A 24,837-nucleotide genomic window follows, 5' to 3' on the forward strand; every position below is an offset into this window, starting at 1 on the left:
TGACACACCAAATAACCAATACTTCAATATGCCCATACCGCGTATGCCAATGATGTAGTTCAACGATCAGTGTACCTGCGTTATTGGAGTTACTTTCCTTCACTGCTGAAAAGAGGGGTTTCCATTTTATCAGTCGACCTGTTTCTAAAGTTCTAAGAGTTAAAAATAGCATCATTTCACAGAGTCACAAAATATTAAACATTGCTGTGACAATGGGGTGTACATAGTAGTTAAAGTTGACAAAAACTCCTTCATAAAAATATGTTAGATATTTCCATTTTGTCTTTATTTTCAACACCAACAGAAACCAATGTAGCATTAAAACATGAGATATTACTGATATACAAATGAAAAGGTATGCAAAAGAAATAAATCCAAATATACGAAATTTAAAATAGTAATAAAAACACAAAAGTATTAAGACAAAGCACTATACCAAGCAATGCCATGGGAGTCATCATCATGAATGTTTCACACTGCTTAGTTTAACTATATACATCATTCTTTCCTTCATGGTATAATATTTTCCCAATTTAATATATTCAGTTTTATGAGTAACATCCAGCTTTCTAATCACATAGTGTCAAAACTGTAATTTTATAGAGTTTTGCATCAAGATGCTTGAGTTTGATATGCTGTTGCCTCTGGGCAAAATGTGAGACAGTGAATTTCACTTTCTCAATACCACTAAGTTAATGTTAAATTAATAATTAAATTCAATCAACTTTTGATTTCAACTGAATCACTTGAGGTTCAGTGTGATAAGTGATCTGTTAATTATTCAGTGGAGGAGGTGGTTGGACTGGATATGGGCTTGCAGTCACAGCCAGACACAAAGTTTTTGTATTCACAAGTAACCTCCATTCAAATGGAGTATGGATTTCTCATCAGAGTCAACTGTGTAGTGTTGACAGTGCACAACCACAGTTATTACATGCTTACCTGAAGTCAATAGACTAGAGCCAGTCTGTAAGATCTATTTGGATTTTGCTCTCAACATAAGCATTGAATGGTAAATGCAAATTAAAAAAGGCATAAGGGCCTTGGCATGTGTCCGAAGCAGTTGCTCAGCTTTTGCTTTGCTGTGTTCTTCCATTAAATATTTAGGATCATTAACACCAGCAATGATAATGCTGGCTGCTGGTAAAACACATAGTAAACCTTCTTCTTAACAGCATGAACAATCAGCTAAAATCTTTCAAATATTTTTTGCAAAAAGACAATGAGAACAAGGGGAACAAGAGGATGGAAGCCAGGCTCAAACAAGTAACACCAGTGGTGTTATGATGCATTTTCTTACAATGTCCCCATGAAGTAGCAAGGCTTAGGGTTAGGGTTCAAATATTTCTTATTTTTGGTGACACCTGCAACAATACATGGTACTTTCAAATTTGATTTCAATCCATGCACAGTCAGTGAATCACATTCTTTGACATTTGGCAGTCCAGTCTTACCAGACTCTCAAGCTGATGCAGAACATCTTCTAGTGTGTAAAATACCAGCAATTGTATATCATTTCATCAGTGAGTCAAAGGCCGTAAAAATAAAAATATTCACTGCCACTTTAACATGTTTAACATTTTTCTCACCGCTGCTAACAATTCAGTTCACAAACCAACTTTTAAAGCCTCCATTTTAATCTTTAGGATTTGAGTAAAGTCAAATTTAAAGCAATTTTTGCACTGACACATGTTCGCATGTCCTTATTTGTCTTAGTGACTGTCTCATTACTCCCTCAGTAATGTCGTTACACACAGAACCAGCAGAGGCAAACCTGATCTCTGCTGCCTGTAATGCCCTCAATTATGGGAATACAATCTACAGCACACAGCTGGGCCGTGTCTATGGGGAAGTGTTGCTTCTTCAGTAATCTGTAATCTGTGTGGGCGTTGTCTTTCCATCAGTCTGCCCACACTATTATCTCTCCTGCAGCTGTTCTCTCAGTTCTCCACAAACAAAAACATCATGGGAGGAGCCCAAGCCTCCAGCAGGCCATAAGGCCATAAGCTACACTGGTTCATTTGAATTCCTGACAAAATAAAGCATATATGAATAATGTGTAACATTTCTGGAATAAAAAAAATTCCAACACAGTTGCACTTAGATGAATTATACTTTCAAAGTCATACAAGATTTAAATAAAAAAAAAAAATATTCACGATTGAATTCGTATATATTAAAATGGAGCCATGCAATATAAAGGCCCTGTAGTTTTCTTGACCATAAATCAGCTCTAACTCTGAAATCAGTGTATCTCATTAAATTAAGTACAGGGAACTGCTCCCTTTGTTTGGCAATGTTTCAGTAAGAGGCAGATTTGGCAGTGGGGGAGGAGGAGTTTTCATGAAGAATCAATAGATCAACTATAAAATGAAGGAGGTCATGTGTTTCAGATGAAGATGGCACTTGTGTACAATGTATTTGATGGGTGTTTTTTTTTTTTTTTTTGCTATGGTGTCTAAAGTGCAGCATAAGGATGCTGGATGCAGGCACGGTTATTTGTACTAACCGCACTCATGGATCCATGAATGACTAGAGACATTATATGTTTATAATTAATGGTCTGTATGACACCTATAGGAACACACAGGTTTTCATCTCCACTTCTCCCTGACAGTAGTTGTAAACAACATATCTGTCCTTATTTCTCTGTATATTTCCTCTTTTATCTTAACACCTGCGCGCAATCTGGTAAGCATGAATTCAACTGGTCTTTCACTGACTAAATGTGAAAAAGGACAATGCAAAGATCTGCAGAATCTGATTGTCCATTTCAAGTAAAAACAAAAAAGCTCATTTGTCTGAGACAGTTGCTTAAAATGCAATATGGCAGGTGGGGGTAGAGTGAGTTTCAGAACTCATCATCAGAGCTGAGCAGCAGGGTCTTTTCGTTGTCCCCTCGGGTGCTGACATTACTGTGGCTGCGTGAGAGTGGTGGCCCCCCACTCGGGTCCAATGTGGACTGCTGGGTGTACTGCTGATAAGCTGGGGAAAAGTTGTGTATTGCATCCTGGACCATGTCCCCTGGATTCATGGTCTCCTTCAGGCTGCTGGAAATGCTCTTCATGGGAGCACAACGTCCTGGAAATGAAGAAGGGAAGATGACATGTTGATAAAGAGAGACAGAGAGAGCTGGAAGGTGAAGGAAGGATGAAATTAAAGAAACAACTGAAATGAGGATATCCAGTTATCAAGAGGATTTTCCCAATAAAACTTTGAAGTGATGAAGCTATAAACATTGATAAAAGGGATGAAAGAAAAAAATCCATTCCCTATAAATTATATAGTAGAGCAGCATGGGGTAGTAAGTATTGGGTCAAAATGGATTAAGACATTTCAAAACCACTTGCTAAACAATAAAATAATACTGCTGAACCTAGGCAGGTGATCATAAGAAACATGAAGTTTCTTGTGTTTCTCTAAATTCCTCGGCTAATTTGTGATGCCCAGTTCTTATCACCAACAAATTTTGTCCATACAGACATTTATCTCACAAACATACACTTAACAATATGACACAAAGAGAAACAAAAAGGTGAAACAGTGAACGTCTGTAAAATTAACAATGGGACACAAAACAAGACAAAGTAATAGAAATTCAATGAGAACACAAAAAGCAAAGAAAAGGCACAGTAATACACAGAACTGTGGCAGACACAGGCAAAGACAGTTAATGTCAGACATACCGTACTGTCCATAAATAGGAAATGAGCCTTTCAGTGCAGCACAAGGAAGAAGGAAGAAAAGGGAGAAAAGGGAAACAAGAGAGTCAAGATTAAATTAATAGAATGGAAAAATAGAGCTGAAGGAAAAGTGAAACTTTCAAAGATATTTAAAGATGGTTAAAAGTTAAACGATAGTAATCAAAGGCAAAAGGGGAGAACAAAGTGTGACTGTAGAAATCAGACTGTATTCAGAGACCTCTTGAAAGTTGAGCTTAGATACAATATTAAATCACCAAAATTAGCTTTACCTCTCCAGTCTCACATCAAGATATATTACACTAGCTTGCTAATAACCCAAACGTTAACACACACACAAACACTTCCCTTACCATATGAGTCCAGTCTTTTATCCATGTAAACTTTGTAAGTAAAAGCATGGCGCAAAGCAACAGCAGCAAAGAACATCTCAATGCAGATGATGAAGTTTTGGTAACCAGCAGCAACTGTTCCCTCGCCCACAGAGAAGCCAGAAGAGCTGATCTGAGGGATTGCTCCACATTTCTCCAGGATGGCTAGCAGCATTCCTGGATTATACAAAGAGAGTCAGAGTAAGAAAATTGGTGTTTAAAAAAAAAAAAAAAAAAGTTGAATAAAAACTAAACTACATAGTCAGTTTTCTTCTCCTATGCATTTTGAATTTGTGCACAACAGAAATTGACTAGAGATTCAGAATTCACCTGCTACAAAAAGTAACATATCAATATAAATGATCCACAAAAGCAAGCTTATGTAAACTAAAATTCAGTCTCATCTCTTTGATCTTATTACTGGTAGCTGGTCTTATTACAACCTGATTGCCCACTGAGAGAGAGAGAAAAAAAAAAAAAAAAGAACAGGAGCAGCAAAACCACAAGAAACTAATGAATTCCTAAAGGATTCAAAAACCTGGTAAATCTTAGTTATAAATTCTAATCTGGTTGAACCCAAAAGAGTATTTTCTGTAGCAGTATGGGACCGAATCGTCGAAAGTACACTTAATATGTATGTAATATGCTGATAAATCGTGCCTACAAGCTGCAGAACTAACAGATGAGAGTATATGTTGCTGTGTGTGTCTGTGTATTTACATGCTCAGAATGTGGTTTGCTTACCCTGCCAGAAGGAGAGAAAAATGACTGACTTGACCATGAAGAACTTGAGCACTGGGTTGTATGGGACAAGCAGCTCTCGCGTGGCAAAGTAGAAGAGGAAGAGAGCGTAGAGTGACAGACTGACAGAGATGTTGTAGATGATGGTCACGTACAGGTAGCCACTGGCCACACTAGTGTAATGCATGGCACAATAAAAGAGGCACAAATTACTATTTTTTGAAAGTGATCACACATTAAATATATGAAATCTATATCACGTTCAACAAATAATGTGTAACAAAACACAGAAAGATAGAGCACAAGGAGTCACTGCTCAAGTAGATTACCATGCTATGGAATGATAGTGGGAAGGCTACTATAGAAACATACTTGAAATCTCCATCTTTGTATTTCCCAAAAGCCTGAAGAATGACAGTGATCACTGCCATCAGGGGTTTCACCACACAGAACTGGAGAGTTGCCTTAGGAGTGAAGAGGAGTGAGAAAGATTGTGTGGATCAATACAAGGCAGCAATTCTTAAAAAAAAGCCTCACAGAAGAACCATTTTATGGCAAACACATTAAATTGCAATTTCAGTAAATGTCACAATTTACAGGATGCACTGATAATTTACCATGTTTATGATATGTCAAGTGGCTCATGTCAGTCAGTCTAGTAGAATTGGAACCCATAGTAATCTTTGTCTTTCTGTGTGTGCAAATTTAAAACACAGTCGTTTAAGTGATTTTTCACAATGTATGTAGAGTGTAAGGGGCAGCATGGCAGTATAGTTGCATGTTTGGTTCCTGGCCTAGAGTCTTTCTGTGCAGAGTTTTGCATGTTCTCACCGTGTCTAGGTGGGTTTCCTCCCACCATCCAAAGACATGTATGTTTAGGTTAACTGGTGACTCGAAATTGCCTGTAGGTCTGAGTGTGAGTGTGAGTGGTTGTTGGTCTCTGTCTGTCTCTGTATGTTGGCCCTGCAATGGACTGGCGACTTGTCCAGGGTGACCTCGCCCTCACTCAGTGTGAGCTGAGATTGGCTCCAGCACCCCCCAGGATAATGGAATGGATAATAAATAGAAGATGAATTAATAAATGAATGTAAAGTGTAAGAGGATGTTTAGTACCTGTTTACAAAACCTCAGGAAGCCAATGGAGTAGGTCTTTCCCCACAGACAACAGGTCCCATACATACAGCTTGACCTTGAGTGAATACAGGTTAACAGGTTAAAAACGTTTTAGTCTAAGTATTATAAGTATTCTGGTTCTTGCAATATTAAATTACTAAAATAACTATTCATACCAGAGAGAACAATAAAAATAACAGATTAAAAAAAGATGAAGGTGAAAGTAAACAAAACTCACTCAATAGGTTTCCCTCTGATCTCGGCCATGATGGCACTCTCTCCTCCCAGATACTCATAGCATAGACTCAGGAAGTTGTAGATCACAAAGGCTGCAGTCACACATGAAAAAAATGTTACTGCGTTTTAAGATGACCACTAGTATTTTTGAAACACTGGAGTTGGGATGTTTCCAACAGCTTCTGGTATCATAAGATGCATGATGACTACAGCCTGAATAGTTTAGTTACAATTATAGTAATACACACAAGTATCATTACCACTTGTCATAATCACAGTTATATTTTGCTGATTCAGTTTCAGAGCTGCTGAGCTTCCCATTTCGAGGCAGAAAGTCCACTCATCCCCATTACCAGGCTTGGAAAAGATTGGGTAATAGTTGTGGGGGAGGTAGTGTAATTGTAAGATACAGTTCTCTAGTGCTGAGAGCAGATCAAGGGTCATATAGGGTCAAGTAATGCAAATTGTTCAACATTCACACTCCTACTGCAGGTAGACAAACATAATGTGATCATGTCTCGTTATGGACGTCGTCTGCAAGCCAGGAACATGGTGGCCTTTTATTCTTTATACATCCGTCTTTCATCCATTCGGCAGATATTGGTCAAATGGTCAAGGTTCGATGGCTGATTTTGAAGCAAATATAGGCCAAAACAAACATCATGCATCCCTCTTCTTAAGTGTTGAAAGAGGAGTTTAAAAGTAAGCCTTTCATTGTAGCACACTAACAACAAACCCTGCCAAAACAGTCAGCACAGTGCTGGCTTTGTTAATGTAGCATTATTACTGTCACTGTATAGTTTCCACAAAAAATGGACTCTCCTTATCTTGAAAAAGACTGGCATTATGAAGGATAAAAATTATCTGACCACAAATCTACAAGTGCAAATATACTAGTGTTACCAAATGCAAGTAAATGTTTCATTAATCTAGATCAAGGATCTAGATTAATGAAAACAACTGCCTGTCAGAACCATTTTATCTAATATACCGCATTTTTCGCACTATAAGGCGCACTTAAAATCCTTACATTTTCTCAAAAATCAGCAGTGTATGAATTCTTGTTGCGCTTACTGACCTCGAACCTTGACCTCAATTGTCGTAGCATTCCCAGCTGACACAGGGACGTTGTGTTAATGTTGGTCCCTGGTTGGATATGGGTTTCAACGTCAGACAATGTTGAATAACTAATTATGCAGTGCTGGCAACCAACCACCATCCAACATTTAGTCAGTATTACCTTACTATAATTAGACGTCAAGCCAACGTTGAGTTTTTAACGTAAACCCAATTTTCAAATCCATATCCTAATCCAATTATAATCAAATGTTTTACGACATTGCTCCAACGTCACACTAACTTCAGGTGTTTGCTATCGCTGCTAACGATAAACCAATCAGAGAACAGTACCCAGTACGCTTACCTCCACCACTTTTTGTAATAGTGGTACATACTGCGCTTCGCTTTATATGTTTTATCATGCGCCTTATGCATGAAAATAGACCCCTTCATTAATATTCATTAATATTGCGCCTTATAATGCGGTGCGCCTTATGGGCCGCAAAATACGGTTTATGACAAAAAAAAAAAAAAAAAACAAACAAAAAACAATATTGTATTTGGCCATTCATTCACTATGCAACATGTGCTCAAATGTACAAATGACAGTCGCATGACACATGATGATTCAATCATGCAAATTCACATTAACATAACCAGAGTGTGACTGCTGCATGAACACTCAAAGACAATCTTATGACCATGATTGCATTATCAGTGTGGTTTATCGTCTCAGAAGTGGGGCGGCTTTTAGGAGTCTTTTCAAGGATTTGCTAATTTTCATACTGTTGCTAGGTAACTGTTTTCTCCTCCCTTGCAAGCCCAACAGGCCACAGAGACATAAGAACAAAGATGGCAACCTTTGTAAATAAAGACACTGCAAAGGCCATCTGCCATTGGGTTATCACACCACATAAATTCTCACACCCTTCTTTCTACAGAGAATCAAAAGAGATACACTGGTGTGCAAAATACTCACTCCAAACACTGTGGCTACCAGTGTCAAAGCCAAACATGGCAACATACAAAGCAGACACAAGTGGAATATGTTAGTCTACTAGTTCATCATGCAGGGCTCCCCTTTCAACTTACCTTCATAACAATCCCGGACTGTGTCAAAATAAACATAGTACTCTTCATTGGTGAAGAAAAGAAGGCTGAGCCAAGAGTCAAAAGCATAGATGGGGACAATGAAGAGGATCCTAACTATGTGTCTCTGTTCATTTGGAGAGCTGTAGTAACGCAGGTGCATGTAGATCTTGAAGGAAAAGACAAAGAAGACATTAGAAAAAAATGGGATCCATCAAAAAATTAAATTAACATTGATTTGGGAAATTTAAGAGCAAACGTAATACAATTTCATGATATAGACTATTATTTGACCAAAAACTAAAAGACTAAATTTGCAGACCAATTTTATAACCTGATTTTATTCCTGATTTTGTCACAAGTCTGATGCAGAAATGAGTCACTCTCAGATCATGAAACTGAGTAAGATCTGATATCTGATGCCATCAGGCATCACACACTCTCTCAGTTGGCAATTATAAAAAGTCCATATGTGGGTATGGTGACTGAATGTAGCGTGCTCCTTAGAAGCAAGACTATTTTGGCTGTACTGTACTAAAACTATGTGGCTCTTTTAGATCCCACTTTAAATTTTAATTTTTCTACATCAGCCTTCCACAATTTTCTGAGGGCGCAGCCAGAACATATTTCCCTGATGGTATCATACTGAATCACTTGGGACTGATTATTTTAATTCAAGTTCTGAGTATTACTAGCAAGCTCTGTTGCCAAGCCAAAGGATGGAAAGAAGGACCAGTGTGTGGCCAGTGTGAGTGTTCCTAGTTCCCCCAACAGTAATCCAGTTTCCTCCCAAAGTCTGAAATCATGCCAGGTAGGATGAGCGGAAGGTATGTGTGAATGTGAGCAGGGATGGCAGTTTGTCTCTCTGTGTCACCCCTGTGATAAACTGGCAACCTTGGACAGGTCTACATCGCCCTTGCCCAATATCAGCTGGGAGTAGCTCTAGCTCCCCCAGAATTCAGAATGTGGTGAATTAAAGAAACTTCCTGCTATATCATGAAAGCTTTGTGTACACGACAGGATGCAGCCACTATTTTGAGTTGGATATGGGAATACTGTGTGTTGTGTGCATGCACTGGCATTGGGGTTGTTTCAGGTAATTGATACTGGGGCTTTTATCACTCCTATTCAGAGCAGTAGACGACAGGAAAGGCAGGATGGGCCTTTGTCAGCAGCGCTTCTGTCTGTACAAGCCACCTCATTTCCACTTACACAATGCCACACCTATCACCTTTCCTAGATTGTAAACAGACACACACTTTGGGTAAAATAACAAAGAGTGGGTGGCAATGCACCAGGCAAGATGGTGCACTTTGCTCATAGGGCTTGTTGCTAGGATACCCTTTTCCCACATCTGCATGCATGCACGCACACACACACGCGTATTCCCTGGTCTTTTATGTTGTCTTAGTTGAGTGCCAGGAGCACCTGTTGCTGAGGTGACACAAGACAATGTAAGACAAACCGGTGACCTAGGCCTTGAAGCTCCATTGTAACATAGTGACTAATAAACTTTCATAAAGACAAACTGCACTTGTCCACTGTACTACAACGCAAACACTTCAAACTTATATTTGTAAGAGATTTTGAATATAATTGTAACTCCACCTCTTAGATCATATTTTTCATATTTTCCCTATTTACCAGTACATACTCATACCATAGTTGTGGAAAGAGAAGCAGAAAATTTGTAGTTATAAGTTCAGTTTCAATCCTATGACCAGGGGGCCATCAGAATCCGCAAAATGTCTGGATCTTCTTACCTGGTGACATGTGATTAGAAGAGCTGTCCAAACAAAGAAACCCGATATAGTCTGGGCAGTGGATGTCATGAGAAAAAATGGTGCTTCTTGTGTGACAAGTGGAGTTTCTGGTACCATGGAGGAGTTGGGTCTCTGTGGGGCCACAGTAGCTGGGAACCCTGAGGCGATGCCAACTGGAGAGTCATTTCCCAACCTTTCTGACAGGGGTATGTCTCGTTGCCAAAGTTGACTCATCTGTATGAAAAAACGGTATACAGGAGATCAAAGAACAAAGATACGCTGTTGCGATAACGCATGCTCACTTAGCCTAGATCTTAAAATGAGCACTTTGCTGATCAAAACAACTATTGGTTAACAACAATCAGCTATAAATCCTTGTGTCTCTGATATGAAGCCTGAAAGAGCCTGAGAGTAAAAGCTAAGACCAAAATCTCAAGCAAACATCCACTAATGTCAGACTGAAAAAACAGAAAAAGATACAGAGCAATGTAGGACAGTGCACAGATCTACAATGGAAAACGGGCTGTGATGGATGAAGTGAGATCAAAGCAGAGGGAGTGAAAAGTGAATGCATAAGGTAAATGGATGAGGAGGTGGTGATAAAGAGTGACCCAATCTCCCTAAGCTTTCCTGTAGGCTGGTAAAATAGGAACAGCGTCAAACACAAATATTTTCTTCATAGGACTGCAGCACCTTTCCACACATCACTAATGAAAGAACTTAAGTGCAGGTTAAACATACTGAGGCCTGTGGTCACAGGTACATGCTGCGGTAGATTCTTGACATAAACTTGAAATGGAGTCAAACCATAACTGAACCCCATCCAAATGCTTACTCCCTAAAATGGCTAAAGATGTTAATAAGTTCCTGTTGTACTCCAGAAAACTTTGGACACACTTTCCTATTCATTTAAATGTCAAAACATTTGACTGGTACTGTAGATTGTTAAAATAAACAAAGCCAACATTGTGCAACATTATATAGTCCAAAACAAACTAAGATGTGTCAGTGTTATTACTTGTCCTTCATTTGTGCCATTTCAGCAGAATGAGATGTTGCACCCTTTACAAAACTGCTATACCTATAATTGTCAATAATTATGTGTAAATAAGATGGTGAGGAAGGCATTAATACACAGCCCTGATTTAGACAAATGAAAACAACATGGGCCAAACCAGACATCACAACATTAAAAGCTCTGCCTTGGGAAATCACTACAGATCTGAGCACTGATATCACCCCAACTACATCAGCATCTTGGTGTGGATTCCAGGAAAACCAAAATCTAATTGCTCAGAGAAAACTAATTTCACAATGACTTTCAAACCCCCACCGCTTCGCCATGGTGAAGTGGCTAAATATATATTGTATATATATTAGCCCTCGATGTGATCATGGATAACTCATGCTGCTCCTCAGGTTACGGTAACTAGAAAGACATCACTGTCTCTCATACACCAGAACATATTGGACTATTCAGACAAAGAAAATCAATCAAAATTTAACTGATTGTATTTATTTTAGTTGGCAATTGGTATAAACAAAGTCTATGTAATATATGAGCCTCCAATGCATTTCCCTTTCACTTATCTTGTACAAGTCAGTCAGTTACCCATAGTAACTTACACAATGAGCTCTGCTATGGGTCCAATTAGTCCTACAATAACAACCATGCATTATAATATGAACTGCATCAAATGTCAAACACGGTTGGATATCCGCGTAATGTAACACGTGATATTGGGGCAAGGTCTTATCACTTATCAGCTCCATCAGCACCTTTATGGCATATCGCCTGATTAGTAGACTTCTGGACTGATAGAGTTCAAATCATTCTGTGGATCCACGTAAAGAAGTAAAGAAATTGTGTTGTTAAACATAACAATATATTTAAATGTGTTTGATTTTACTGTTTTGGTTATGAACGATGATCACAGATATCATCTCACACATATAAGAGCAGGACTCTGTGCTTGCCAGCGGGTCATAGACAACATAGACTGCACCTTTGGGTAGTTCTCAAAACATGCATTATACTTTGACCTCAATCGAATCAGCTGTATTGGTGACGGCCTAGGACAGATCCATGGCACATAACATAAGGCGTCATGCCATTAGGCACGTTCAATCAGAGGCAGTTTAGACAACAGGGCTACTTAACCGTAACCACAATTCATTTTAGCTGGGGGTGGCATTTACCTTAGCCGATTTAGATGAGTAGAAACCGCCTGCGACAAGAGGGAAACACACTAAGCAGGAAAAATGCTAGCTGTTTTTCAATGTTCATCCAAAGCCTGCTGCTTTACTCACCTCCTCTGCAGTTGTTTTATCTGCGGCGGTTTGAATCAGAACATCAATTTAGCTCATCCTTCTTTTTGTCGTTCAAAAAGTTATCCGGGACAAGGGCTAACCTTCAGACGACAGCCATCCACTTGTGTGACCACTGCATCGTCGTTTGAAGCGCGGAAACTCGCCTCTTTTTATAAGATTAGAAAGTGTTGGCAGCTGAGCTTCAACTACGCCGAGCGCTGCTAGCTAATGCTAGCCTTCCTAGCCGGATGCTAGCCTGCTCTGGTTTCTAACCGTGAGGGCAATACAAAGAAATATTAACACTGTATTAGGAAACGGCACACCTAGTTACACTGTTGGGGTGTGTATAAAGCGTAAAACAGCTTCATTTCCCAGTTAGTGCTGATGAAACCGACACCATTAGTTGTTCACCGGACTAAAGGCAGTAGCTGCCAACAGCTCCGAGCGCATGCGCAATCAAGCTGTTTGACTTCTCAGGTACTTTGCCCTCAAGTATGACGTAACTTTGTTCAGGCTACAACGGACCCCCCCCAAGTGGGAACAACTTTATTCAAAGGATGAGTAACAGAAGGCCATGAAAGAGTTGTGAGCAACGTTATTAATTTTTATTACTTCATAAAATATACACAAATACTGTTGTAAATAAAGTGTGTTAAAGAACTGTACAAGCTATCAGTACACAATACATAAAGTGAAATCCCCATCACTGCAGCCTCCTCTATGCCGTCCCCAACCCACCTGTTACAATGCCACTGGGTCATGGTGGCCTGTACAAAGGTAATTACACACAGTACACTGCTATTTACACATCCCTGCAATTGCATCAGCCACATTTCTTCAGAATGACATCATCATGGTTGCTGGGGGTTAAAATGGAGGTGAGTGACATCAAACTACTGATGTATCATTTTTGCAGAAGGAATGTTGAAAGCCCTGTGTATTATGAGATGAACAGAAAACCTTTGAGCCATAACAGAAGAGAAAAAGGTAGGCAAAAAAGATTAATACAATTCTAATAAGTTACAGCTGATGATAAAATGAAACAAAGAATAAAGGACAACACGCTATCGATTAAAATATAGCTTAAGATAAATAGCAAAGAGAACAATGATAAAAACAGTTTGCATACAAGGATTTACTGAACCGGGATTTACTGTATCATTTTCTCTCACACAAAAAAAACACATACATCTGATGACCCAGGTGGCAAAGCAACAGTAGCCCTATCCACTATACGAATACCTAAACTTCTGAATCTCTAAAGCCCCTATTTTTGTCATTAGTATGCATTTTTCTACTTTACATCTTGAATCAAATAACCACATTTTGGCTTTACATCAAAATAAAAAATATTTACAGTGGAGTAAGCATAAAAAAAAAAAAAAAAAAATTGAATGCCCCATCCCCTAAATTTAATCCCCATCAATGTCTTCCTACACCCCAGTGACTTCCGATAACAAAAGAATAAAAAAGGTAACATTAAGAACTATCATAAAAATTGCAGCCACTATTTCTTAGCCAAAATGGGCAGCTATGGTCTCTGGTCAAATACACAGAGGATTTCCTGAGGAGCTTCCCTCAAGACTTGGGACTGTGTCTTTGCAATATCTATGGTCATTCTTCACCTTACCCACTCATTTAATCCCAACAAAAACACACAACTCAAAACAGGCAAAATAAAGGGTGGTGGAGGTTTTGGTGGTTGAGTTTTGAGGGACAGTACATCACCACGACATAAAAGGATGAAGGGCAAGCAAGGACCAAATGCTACTTCACCAGAGACATTATTCTACAACAGCTAAAACAATACTTACTTATCCTTTTTCAAAGTTATCTTTCTTTTTGTCCACTAGCCTTTCACCTAGCTCTCCCCATCTACCTTCTGATCTTTTAGCTGTTACTTCTTCCAAAAACATGTATGAAAGGAAACCCATAACAAGCTCCGATATAAGACAGCTTCATGAAAGAGAAGAGACTACATTGACTGAAAAGGTCTGTTTGCTGTGTTAAAACTGAAAAGAAATCTTTGCGAAGCTGATATCACTCACAAAATTGACCTTTGAGGAGAAACATGCGGGTGTCCCTGATAGCTTCTTGCTTGTTTGATGCAAGCAGTTCTTTCACATTTTGCCAGACAGAAGGTATTAAGGGAATGATTCAAGGAAGAGGGGAGCAGGTATGAGCAACCACGGAGTGGTAATAGTGTCACACTGTCATTCACACTGTCACTGTCATTTGCTGTTTGTATTGTGTTGCTCCAGGGTTCAGTAAAGACGGTTCATTAAAGAGTGCATGTCGGATTCCGCCATGGACTTCCTGACTCCTTTAAAAATTTCAGTCCTTTTCCAAATAACTGTGTCCATTGGCAATTATCTTGAAATAAGACAAGGTAAAAAATACAAAAGGAAAATAAACTGGAGCAATGAATATACCTCGCTGCCCTGAAACAACAAAGAGATTGCCAGTTATTACAGAAAGCAATGTATTAGTGACGCATTTTGCAGTTATGTGAAAAAAATAAATGAAACATGGATTACCTGTCAGTTTCATGTGCATGCAGAGCCCAAATATTCTACTTTCCCATATGCTCAAATGGCATGCTGACCTGAAACAGAAATTAAATTAGACTCAGAGGAAAAACTGGCAGTAAAGTTCTCTCTCACATGGATTAGGCATAACTATTATAGAAGGCTAAACTGTCATTCCCTCCTGAAGCTGTAAAACTGTACAACCAACAATGCTCCTGGTAGATGCTACATCCAAATGTACATAACCTGTATCTCTTTCATAAAAAAAAAAACAAAAAAACAAAACTCTTAACCACTACCCTTACACTTAGGTCTGTTACTCAATTTCCCCACAATGAGACAAATAACCCTAACCCAGGAATTTGAATCAGGTTTAAAAAAAAAAAAAAAGAAGAAGAATGGCGTTCTTTTTCACTGCTGCATGAGAAATAAAGAAAGTAGTAAGTCACGTTTACTACAATGTTTGGCTTCATTACTTCAGAAGCAAAGGTGATTCTGAAACCAGACACCGCACCCACATTCAGAAAGTAAACATGTACATATTTTTTTCCCTTTAAAAGCACTCAATTAGTGCACTGTATGTACAGCAGTAGGGTAGCCATGCAACAAATACTAGCATTAGTACACAATTTCTGTAACCATAAAAGTGCTGATTTACAATGATCTCCAAATGTCTGAGATGGCCTTCCATTTCAATCTCTAATTACATTACTTAATTATTTCTCTGGGTCTACGGTCATCATGACCCAGTTCATTTTAACATAAAAATCTGTGGATGCCCTGCTGCTTGTAAAACATTTCTCCAGCATTGGCAGCAGAAGTCCCTTGGCCCTGGGAAAGGTTTCTCACCTGTGATGTGGAAATTCTGGACTGGTCGTGACGGGCTGTGAGGTCAGAGGATGATACATTGGCAGGAGCCCCACGATGGAGCCTCATGCTCACCTTCCTCTCCCTTTCTGCACGAGAAATTGCTCGTGGTGACGTGTTCCCTGAAATTACACATAAAGCTAAGAGATGACCACATCTGATTTGTATATATTTTAGAAAACAAAAATCTTTTCCGTCCATTTTAAATAAAGTATTGTTATTAAAAGACAGAAGTTTGGGACTTAAATAATGTAGAAAAAAAAAGCTTACCAGACTGCTGGACTCGTGAAGCAGGGTTAGAGATGGCCTGGTCGGGCCCATTCCTGATTCTGTTGGGAGCTCCAGGGTTGGGACCTGGGGGGAGGCCTCGTGATGCAGACCCCCTTGGGGCTCCTGCAATTCGCTCATCTCTCTCATCTCCCGTTCTCCTCTCCCGATCCCCATCCTCAGCTGTCCGACTGGCACCCTGATAAATGAAATGAAACAGCTACATTAATGCTTTTCTATTCCCAAAAAACACAATAGCTTTTAATTGACCTGTATTATATTGTGCACAATTTGGAACAGATAGATGGGAAACTGGCATGTGATGAAAGCGGTAGTGGTAGCTCAGCACCCACAGAAAGAATACTGAAGGTAGAAACAGTCAAAAACTTACAAATTTGAGCATGTTCCAATCAAAGACGTAATCATAGGAGAAGCCTTGTCGGTGGAATAGATTCCTGAAGAGCTGTCTTAGGTAGGAATAGTCTGGCTTGTCATCAAAACGGAGTGAACGGCAAAAGTTCAGGTATGTGGAGAACTCGGCTGTTTGAGAAAGAGTGACAAGGAGATACTCAGTTTACAGAAAATCCTGGTTACATAGGTACAACGCATCACTTATTGGCTGTTGATCTATGATAATATAATTATATAATTTTTAGTGTTCATTTCCAAACTGAGGAAACTTCATTCTGTAGCCGCAGACGGCAATACAGAAAAATCACTTACAAGGGTATCCTTTGCAAAGAACCTCAATGGGTGTGGACATTTTCTTCTCACTGATTCGTTCATATTTCTGTCTCTTGGTTGCAGCCTTAAGGCCCTGCCAGGGGAGGGAGCCCAGGTTGAAATACATCAAGACATAGCCCAAAGACTCCAGGTCGTCACGTCTGGACTGCTCTGTGACCAGAAAATATAGAAAGAGCAGTGCATTTTAGTTGATTTAGTGCCATCACAAAGGCGCATTTAACCAGAGCGTATTTACAGTTTTAAAAAATAAAAACACTATAGACTATTTCCAAATGAAATTCAGGTTTTTGTAATTTCCAAATAACAGAAAAGGGGGGGGGGGGGGGGGGGAAAGACATCCCCTGAGGTAAAAGCAGTTCACTAGTTTTATTTTGCAGGCCAAAAAAAATAAAATAATAATAATAAAAAAATTTATGGAATAATGCACAATCTAGACCTATGTGTGGTGTAACACTTTCACATTTGTCATTGCGAACCATGTTATTCATGACCACGCATTCTGTTAAGTCTGTCAGGCTGACTTCAGCGGGGAACACGGAGGTAAAAATTGGTTATATATATATAAAAAAAAAAAAAAAAAAAAAAAAACATAAACCAGGAAAAGTGAAGTCTGTCACAGACACACAGACAGACCGACTATGATTACTATCAGAGTACAAACCATTACATATTCCAGCAGTGTTTTATTTTTCTGTCTTGCGGTTGTTTTGATTCTGATTCAATTTGTAATACATAGCTATTTAATGGGAAAGTGCTGTGTAAATAGACCTCTGTTGTGGTACAAACATTTTCTGCAGTTCTAGTCTGTAGTCTGTAAGCCTGTTGTGACATCTGGAAGTACAAGGCACCTTCACTGCCTATTGTGGCACTGTCTTGTAGATTTTTGCTGCGACCGCTATTTCTGTTACTGTATCTGCTGTACACACGACTGTAATTATTGCAATGTTTATTGTTATTATGCATATATAATTGTATTTTATGTATTGTTAATAATATTAAACATATTTGACTCAGAGAAGACTGCAAAGTCATTATGGGAGGTGCATTGTAGCTGTGGATTTAAGGCTCTTTTATTTTATTTACATCCTTTTAATTCATTTGTGTTGTAGGGTTAAATGAGGGCAGAGATGTTGTGAGAGGAACATTCTAACCGCTACCCCAGAAAATCGCCCTCTTTTTCACAGCCCAGTGTTGACAGGTATGGCAATCTGGCCAAACATGACTACAGCCTGAAAACAGGAATATGGGTTAGGGTAGCTCAATTAGTTTATTCAATATCTATGGTTACAAATCACAATGTGTCAAAGATAACTGTACTGTAATGAGGTAATTTTCTGCAAGATGTGTGAACAGTTTTTACATCATGTCCACAAAATCACTATCTGGACTGCTCATGTCTCCGACATAACACAAATAAGATGAGAAGGACCTTAAAGTGTACTTTTTGTTTGATAAGGTAAGAATGAAAAATCACATCTTTATATCCACCAAATATAAGCAAAGTATCGACATCACAGCATTTACGAACACCCATAATGTTGTATACTTTGATTCCTAAAACTGCTTAATTTCTTTACTTTAGATGTACAGTAAGGTTACTTACTACAACAGAGATAGTTCTGTCGCTTGAGAGTTTAAGCTCATGTCCCTAACAGATCTGTGAACCATTTTTCACCCTCACTTTTGTCCTTCCAGTTAGTGTGCAACACAACGTCAATAATGTGAAACCAAAACACAGATAAATAATTTTCTGGGCCTAAAATTGTTCAGCTAGTTTAGTTATGAAATGGGTGGAGGTGGGTTTAAATTGTTAGCTCTGTAATATGTATCACAGAGCAATTGACTGAAATGACAACAGGGCTGTTTTCTATTCAAATTGGTTTTTCCTTCTTTTTCTCTGTCAGGAGCCTTGTTCCCATGTAACTCCATGTATAAAAACAAAGACTGATAAAGCAAGTAAAATGATCTGAAATCAGAATAGGACAGAATGGAGCTAAATGTGGCCGCATCCTCAGTGAAACAATTACTTAATCACCAAAAAGAACTGGAGAGACACCAAGTGAGAAGGAAAGGGGACATGACTGAATAAAGATTTCAAAGACAACTGATGAGTGTCACATAGATTCAGTTCTCATTATGAGCAGCTCTGATGCATAATATTCAAGTGCTTAGTATTCAAAGGCAGCTGAAAAAGTGGAGCAAGGGTATTACCCAGTTGGAGCAGAAGTTGCGCAACTTTGGCTCTCTGTTACTAATTGCAACAAATAGTTACAATGCCATATTCCTTTCCATCTGATGGCAGAATAGCTGCCCAACCGTGTTCCATTTCTTTCTGCCTTAGTCTTACTCGAGAACACTTCGACCTCGCTCCCTTGTCAGCTATACGTAGAATGTAAACAAACATGAATGACAAGACCAATTGGGTCTCTCTTGTACTCAAAGAGCTGCCTGAGTACATGTATAAATATAGAAAGATTGAAAAGTTGCAGCAGTATTAACCCCAATTCACTGTTTTGCAAAACATGCGGCAAAACATGCAATAGTTCTTGAGACCCTACACACACTTCATCAAAAAAGCAGTATAGATTTTTATTAAGAGCCTCCTTACCAATTCCAAGATGTGTGTTGATGGAGGCATAGCGTGCCGTGCCAGTCAGGTTCTTGTTCTCCCTGTAGGGGATGTGCTGGTGTGTGCGGGCATCACGGTACTTTTTGGCCAGGCCAAAGTCAATGATGTACACCAGGTTGCCCTTCTTGCCAAGCCCCATTAGGAAGTTGTCAGGCTTCACATCCCGATGGATGAAATTCTTGGAGTGAATGTATTCAATGCGACTAATCTGGGGGCCACAGGTGAAACAAAACTCAGGTTCTGCAATACACATTATTTTAATCATAAGAACAGATGGATGTTACAACAAAGGCTTAATGAACTGTGCTTGAGAGAGCGATTTGTTAGATGAATCTTTATATTTATTTGATAAATCTTTAGCACAGTGGTTGCACAAGTTTAGCAGAGACCAAAAATTTTATAATGACATCAATTATATATGAAAGTTTGACATGTCTATTCTTCTGAAAATGAGAATGTTTCATATAGTGAGAGCTCAACTGAAAGGACAGTGCTTTGTGTAGAGATAGGACATACCATCTGGTCTGCCAAAAGCAAAACAGTTTTCAGGCTGAACTTCCTGGAGCAAAAGTTGAAAAGGTCCTCCAGACTAGGACCAAGCAGCTCCATTACCATCACGTTGTAGTCTCCCTCAGCACCACACCACTTTATAGATGGAATGCCCACTGGAATACAAGTCCACTGTTATTACTGGACCTTCTACAACTGATAATAATTGGCCTTTCTCAAATGCATAGACTATTAAAATGGCTTTAAAAATCAAAACAATGTGAATGACAGAGCTTCAAAGATTTTGTACAGGTTTCCTGCAGATTTAATAGGACATCTAAAACATTACAAGAAATATTTTAGTGAGGAATGCATTCATAAATCTTGCCAAGCATTTTAAAGTTGCAATCACTTACCTCCTCCTTGCATCATCTTGTAGAATTTGCTTTCAATGTGTAATTGTGGATGTTTGGTCTTCACACATTCAAGCTTGATGGCTACTTCCTCACCAGTGGCAATGTTGGCACCTGAGGCGATGCACCCAAAAAGTTAAATAAATAAACAAACACATGCCTACTGTCAATCAATTAAAATAATTTAGATCAATCACAATTAATATTAATTCAACTTTTGCATGGGGACTTAAAAAAAAAAAAAAAAAAAAAAAAAAAACACACCTCACGAAAGAAGGCAATATATAAATAAAATAAGTACCAACCACATCATATTTAGAAATCACTCATTTTGTTTTTTTGGAAACAAACAAATATCCACATTAACGTGGACCTCTTATTCATCTTTTAGCCAGCCAGATATTTGCAAGCCAGCAGTGTCAGCTTTTCATGGGCACCTGGATGAGCTGACCACTAGTGATCGTTATATCGACACTCACATGCAACTAATTTGAGTATTGATTACTGTAATATTGTTTTTAATTAATAAATAAGAATAAGAAAAGTGCATGTGTCACTTCCAATTATTTTATTGTTTGTTTTATTGTTTTGTGCCCTCTCCAAGGGACAGTCCTGCATACTAATGCTCGGCTTTCCTCTGTACTGCCGGCCGGCATCTTGGACAACGATTTACGGCAATTCCGTAAATGTTTTTTTATATATGTATATAAAAACCGAGACCAGCTCAGTTCTGAATGAATATTGAGGACAATCTAGTTGATCGCCAAACAAACATAATGATACAATATGAAAATACTGTCCAACAACTTATGTGGATAGTTGAACAAAGGAGGGAAACGGACAGTTAAAACAGAGGGGGGGAAAAAAAAAAAAACCAAACAAACAAACAAAAAAAAAAAAAAAAAACAGTCCACTTACCAAGGTAAATGTCTCCAAAAGAACCGCTCCCTATTTTTCGCCCAAGCCGGTACTTATTCCCCACTCTCAGCTCCATGGCTGCAAATGTCACTGTCAATAACAGATTGATTTGGTTAGAAGAAGGCTAATGACATGTGATGCCACACTAGCTTTTCTCTGCTGCGCATCTTGACTGACTTGACTTGCTCTGTAAAACTTCACTGAATAGAACAAGAAACCATTCCCTTGACTTTCCTGAGTAGTACTATGAGAGAAGAGATCCTCAAGGGCCAGTCAGCTGGTCACATGATGATCATCAATGAGAGACGCAGTGAACTGCGTGAGAATGCAGCTTAATCAGGGCTAGTTGATCAAACAGCTGTCTGGCCTCCAGAAACACATGGTTAATTTTGTAGGGGAGTTAGGAGGGGGTGGTGACTGCACTGATATCAGCACACAAGGATGGGAGGAGAAAAAAGAAAGAAAAAAAAACAACAACAAAAAAAACGGTAAAATAAGGGAAACAGCCATGCTAGCTAATGCTTGGAAGAGGGGATGAATCAATTGCTGCATCAGTGCTAGGACTTAGCACACACAAGGAAACGAAGTGTATCGTCTGAGCTGATCTGCACGTGATGCTGGAGCAGGATCATCATTTATTTAGTTCTCTCTCTACCATTGTGCAGCTACTGCAAAAGCAAGACTAAGCTCTCCACTGTTCTGTGCTGGCACTGCCAAGGGTGGTAAGGCATGGGCAGGCGTTGACTGCTGACTATCTGTGTCAAGGCTCTTTGCCAAGTCTGTGAAATTTACTAGTTTAGACATTACAGAGTTTAGACTACTAAATTTACTACTTTAGACATTTACTTCTTAACAAGCAACTTGGGTTGTCCACGTAAACAAACTGTGCTGTTGGTAGTAACAGTGGCCCCTTGTTCCAAATGTAGCACAGCTGTGTCTTCACACTTAGTGTGCGTCAGGTAATCAGGCTCTGAGCTATCTACTAAGATTATGTCACTTGCTCTATTGACGATTCCACAGGAAAAGACACTGAATAGGCTGTGCCCTATTGTGTGTAACCGTCAGTGTGACCTGAATCTACATCCTCTATAGAAAACATCAAAACAGTCTCATGACAGCATGACGACAACTCGCAAATTGCAAAACAAAGCATTCTCAGACAACTTCAGTTTTGTGGGCCTGCCAACTCAAGGCAGCAGACCAGTCATCAACTCTGCAGAACTTGCCTCCTTTACCTTGTCTGCCTACATCCACATTGTCTATATCTCTCCGAAAATTACTGTGCAAGCATCTTTGCTGAACTGTAAGTAACTTGCATTGCTCCATCTTCAATTCAATCATCAAAATTGTGCCAACAATGTCGGATGTAGGCCCTACACCTCTGTGTAAGTTGTAGTTGAAGAGAGGATGGCTTGTCATGGTGGATGTGATGAAGGCAGATGGATTTGGGTTAATAAAGGGTTAGGTTTCATTACACCACCAGGCTATGTCATGCAGCCAGGGACCTGACTTCAGGAGCAACATTAGTCACAAGGCCATGCTCATCAGTGATTTCTTTTTTTTTTTTTTACTGTCTGTTCAAAGATGGGCAGCACGTGGATTTGAGACACATTTACCCTGTGTGCTTTCAAAAGTTGTACATTGTTGTTTATTGTAAAGGCATAAAACCTTAGAGAATGACTTGTGTAAAGAGTAGCTAGCAGTTGAAGACTATCAGACACCCCATTTTAAAAACAAAAAACACAAGCACACAAAAAAAAAAAAACAAACAAAAAACAAAAAAAACACCCTGCATGTGCCAGAATTGTAGTAAACAGTGAGTAGGTTACAGTTGCCACAGCATGTAACCGCCAGTGAGGACGTCATAAGTGTGATTTTGGTTTTTTTTAGCTGCTCTTTGTAGAAGTGGCAAAATAAGTTCAAGAGAAAAACAAGCTAAAGAGACTGAAATCCAGAAGATTTCACAATCACATGAAAAAAAAAAAAAAAAAAAAAAGCAGTGCTGCGCTTCTATCACTCACACAGCTGTCACTGCTCGGCCGTACAGACTGGACAGCAGACACAAGCACCGATACGTCGGCAACTTAAACTTCATCGTTTGTAAAACATGTCCAGTCCGACTGGTGACGGATGTCAGGCTCTATTTATCCATCATGGTTGCAATTTGCCGAGAAGCGAGTCGATTGCGATTAACGCTGCTGAGGCACAATAATTTGCTATAAAATTCACATTCTTTAAGTGATATTTCGCGTAGAAAGACGCGTTCGTTTAATTTACTGCCAGTAAAAGAAAATACCAAGCGAGAGCATTAGTGTTAGTTAAGTGTTGGCTGCTAAGAGTAAGCTAGTAGAAATACGTTAACCGGACCGCGATACGTACTGACCAGAAATGTCTAAAATAGAGCAAACCCACAAATGTGCGATTTATCCTGTTCTAAAAACACATTTTCTGTCATATTTACAACCGCACCCATGAACCAGACTAGTCCGTGTGGATAGGCATCCTTACTACTCGCCCCCTCCCCCTCTGCCGTAAGCCGTGAATGCGAGAGTCTACCCCGGCCGAAGCAGGCCCCTTTTCCCCCTCGGTTTCCCCGGTTCCCCGAGCCGACACTCACCCGATACTGGGTTCGTCGGAGAGCTGCTTCGGTGGAGTTAGTGATCCGATGGTTGTCAGTCGGACAGGGGCACGGGTGGAGGAGGATGGGAGCGGATTCTGGCGGCTTTCATTCCCCCAGCTCGTAGCTCTGTCGTCGGTTGCTCTGCCTGTTGATAGTCCCTGAGAAGCTCCAGCAGCTCGGGCGGCCGTGCTCCGCTGGAGTCTGTCTCCCCCTCTCGTTACTTAACAACACGCCCGTTCACGTCGATGATGTCATCGCTGGATGTCAGCACACAGTCATTAAAGAAACATGTCACCAAGTATCAGGTCTCTGTCCGGGACTTCCGAGGTATAATGTTCATGTACATGAATGGAGCAGGCTGTGGACGCGAACTGGCCTCTGGGACTAAGAAAGCACTCTGATTCTAATGTGTTTACAAAGTCAGTGCGATCTTACTGTTAGTGTTTATCTTGCAGCAGTTTTGAGACTTTCTGTTATATTTATTGTCATAAAAATACTTTGTCTTCTCGCATTACAAATTGCATGGAAGTCTCCAACACGATGTTCTGAAAAACATGAAATGTCCCAAACCTGCTTCCTCTCTGCAAGAAATTTGAGGCCAGAGATATCCATTTATCTATCACAATGATCTGAAAAATCTACGCTGGACATTTGCCTTTGGACAAAAGTGGTGGTCAAACTACTTCACACACTGAGAGGCAGATAGAAAATGATTTCATACAGTAAGCAGCGGCTTACAGCAGCATGACGTGGGTGTTAAATAGGATTGGTTTGTGGATGTAATGAGCGGGTGACAGATGGACATCCTGGCTTGTTTCGCAGTGGCCCAGTCCATCGACTTAGCATCGTTTCTTGATCATACTGCAACATCCACATAACACCTATTTTTGATGTCAACATACATACAGTGCAGTGCTGAAGTGTTCACATTTGTTTGAAGAGAGGAACAGATAAGGGCAGTTTCACAGTACAACTGGT

The 24,837-nt window shown here is 39.5% G+C and overlaps 2 protein-coding genes across 2 annotated transcripts; both read right to left on the reverse strand.

Moving 5' to 3' along the window:
- Positions 1–2,415: 2,415 nt before the first annotated feature.
- LOC115047955 (transmembrane protein 184B-like) lies at positions 2,416–12,824 on the reverse strand. The gene is made up of 9 exons (XM_029509216.1): positions 12,385–12,824; positions 10,075–10,308; positions 8,315–8,480; positions 6,165–6,255; positions 5,927–6,002; positions 5,186–5,277; positions 4,817–4,986; positions 4,055–4,249; positions 2,416–3,081 (listed from the first exon to the last, which is right to left on the reverse strand). Exons 2-9 carry the CDS (start codon positions 10,306–10,308, stop codon positions 2,852–2,854), a joined length of 1,254 nt encoding a protein of 417 aa, XP_029365076.1. The 5' UTR covers positions 12,385–12,824; the 3' UTR covers positions 2,416–2,851.
- Positions 12,825–12,975: 151 nt separating this feature from the next.
- LOC115047954 (casein kinase I) lies at positions 12,976–24,063 on the reverse strand. Its single transcript, XM_029509215.1, has 11 exons — positions 23,857–24,063; positions 21,240–21,329; positions 20,325–20,435; positions 19,936–20,084; positions 19,399–19,627; positions 16,770–16,940; positions 16,438–16,586; positions 16,050–16,245; positions 15,762–15,901; positions 14,922–14,989; positions 12,976–14,825 (listed from the first exon to the last, which is right to left on the reverse strand). The coding sequence occupies exons 2-10, from the start codon at positions 21,313–21,315 to the stop codon at positions 14,957–14,959; spliced, it is 1,254 nt and encodes a 417-aa protein (XP_029365075.1). The 5' UTR covers positions 21,316–21,329; positions 23,857–24,063; the 3' UTR covers positions 12,976–14,825; positions 14,922–14,956.
- Positions 24,064–24,837: the final 774 nt, after the last annotated feature.

The sequence above is a fragment of the Echeneis naucrates genome, chromosome 8 (assembly GCF_900963305.1).
Source record: "Echeneis naucrates chromosome 8, fEcheNa1.1, whole genome shotgun sequence".
NCBI classification, from domain to species: Eukaryota; Metazoa; Chordata; class Actinopteri; order Carangiformes; family Echeneidae; genus Echeneis; species Echeneis naucrates.

Coding starts and splice junctions, on each gene's coding strand:
- LOC115047955 (XM_029509216.1), bottom strand. CDS start 10,308: ATGAGTCAACTTTGGCAACGAGACATACCCCTGTCAGAAAGGTTGGGA. Junction 6,003..6,164: donor ATCAGAGGGAAACCTATTGA/GTGAGTTTTGTT, acceptor TATTCACTCAAG/GTCAAGCTGTATGTATGGGA. Junction 4,250..4,816: donor TTTTCTCTCCTTCTGGCAGG/GTAAGCAAACCA, acceptor TGTATAATCCAG/GAATGCTGCTAGCCATCCTG.
- LOC115047954 (XM_029509215.1), bottom strand. CDS start 21,315: ATGGAGCTGAGAGTGGGGAATAAGTACCGGCTTGGGCGAAAAATAGGG. Junction 19,628..19,935: donor TGCTTTTGGCAGACCAGATG/GTATGTCCTATC, acceptor TGTGGCCCCCAG/ATTAGTCGCATTGAATACAT. Junction 15,902..16,049: donor TTCACGAGTCCAGCAGTCTG/GTAAGCTTTTTT, acceptor GTGTAATTTCAG/GGAACACGTCACCACGAGCA.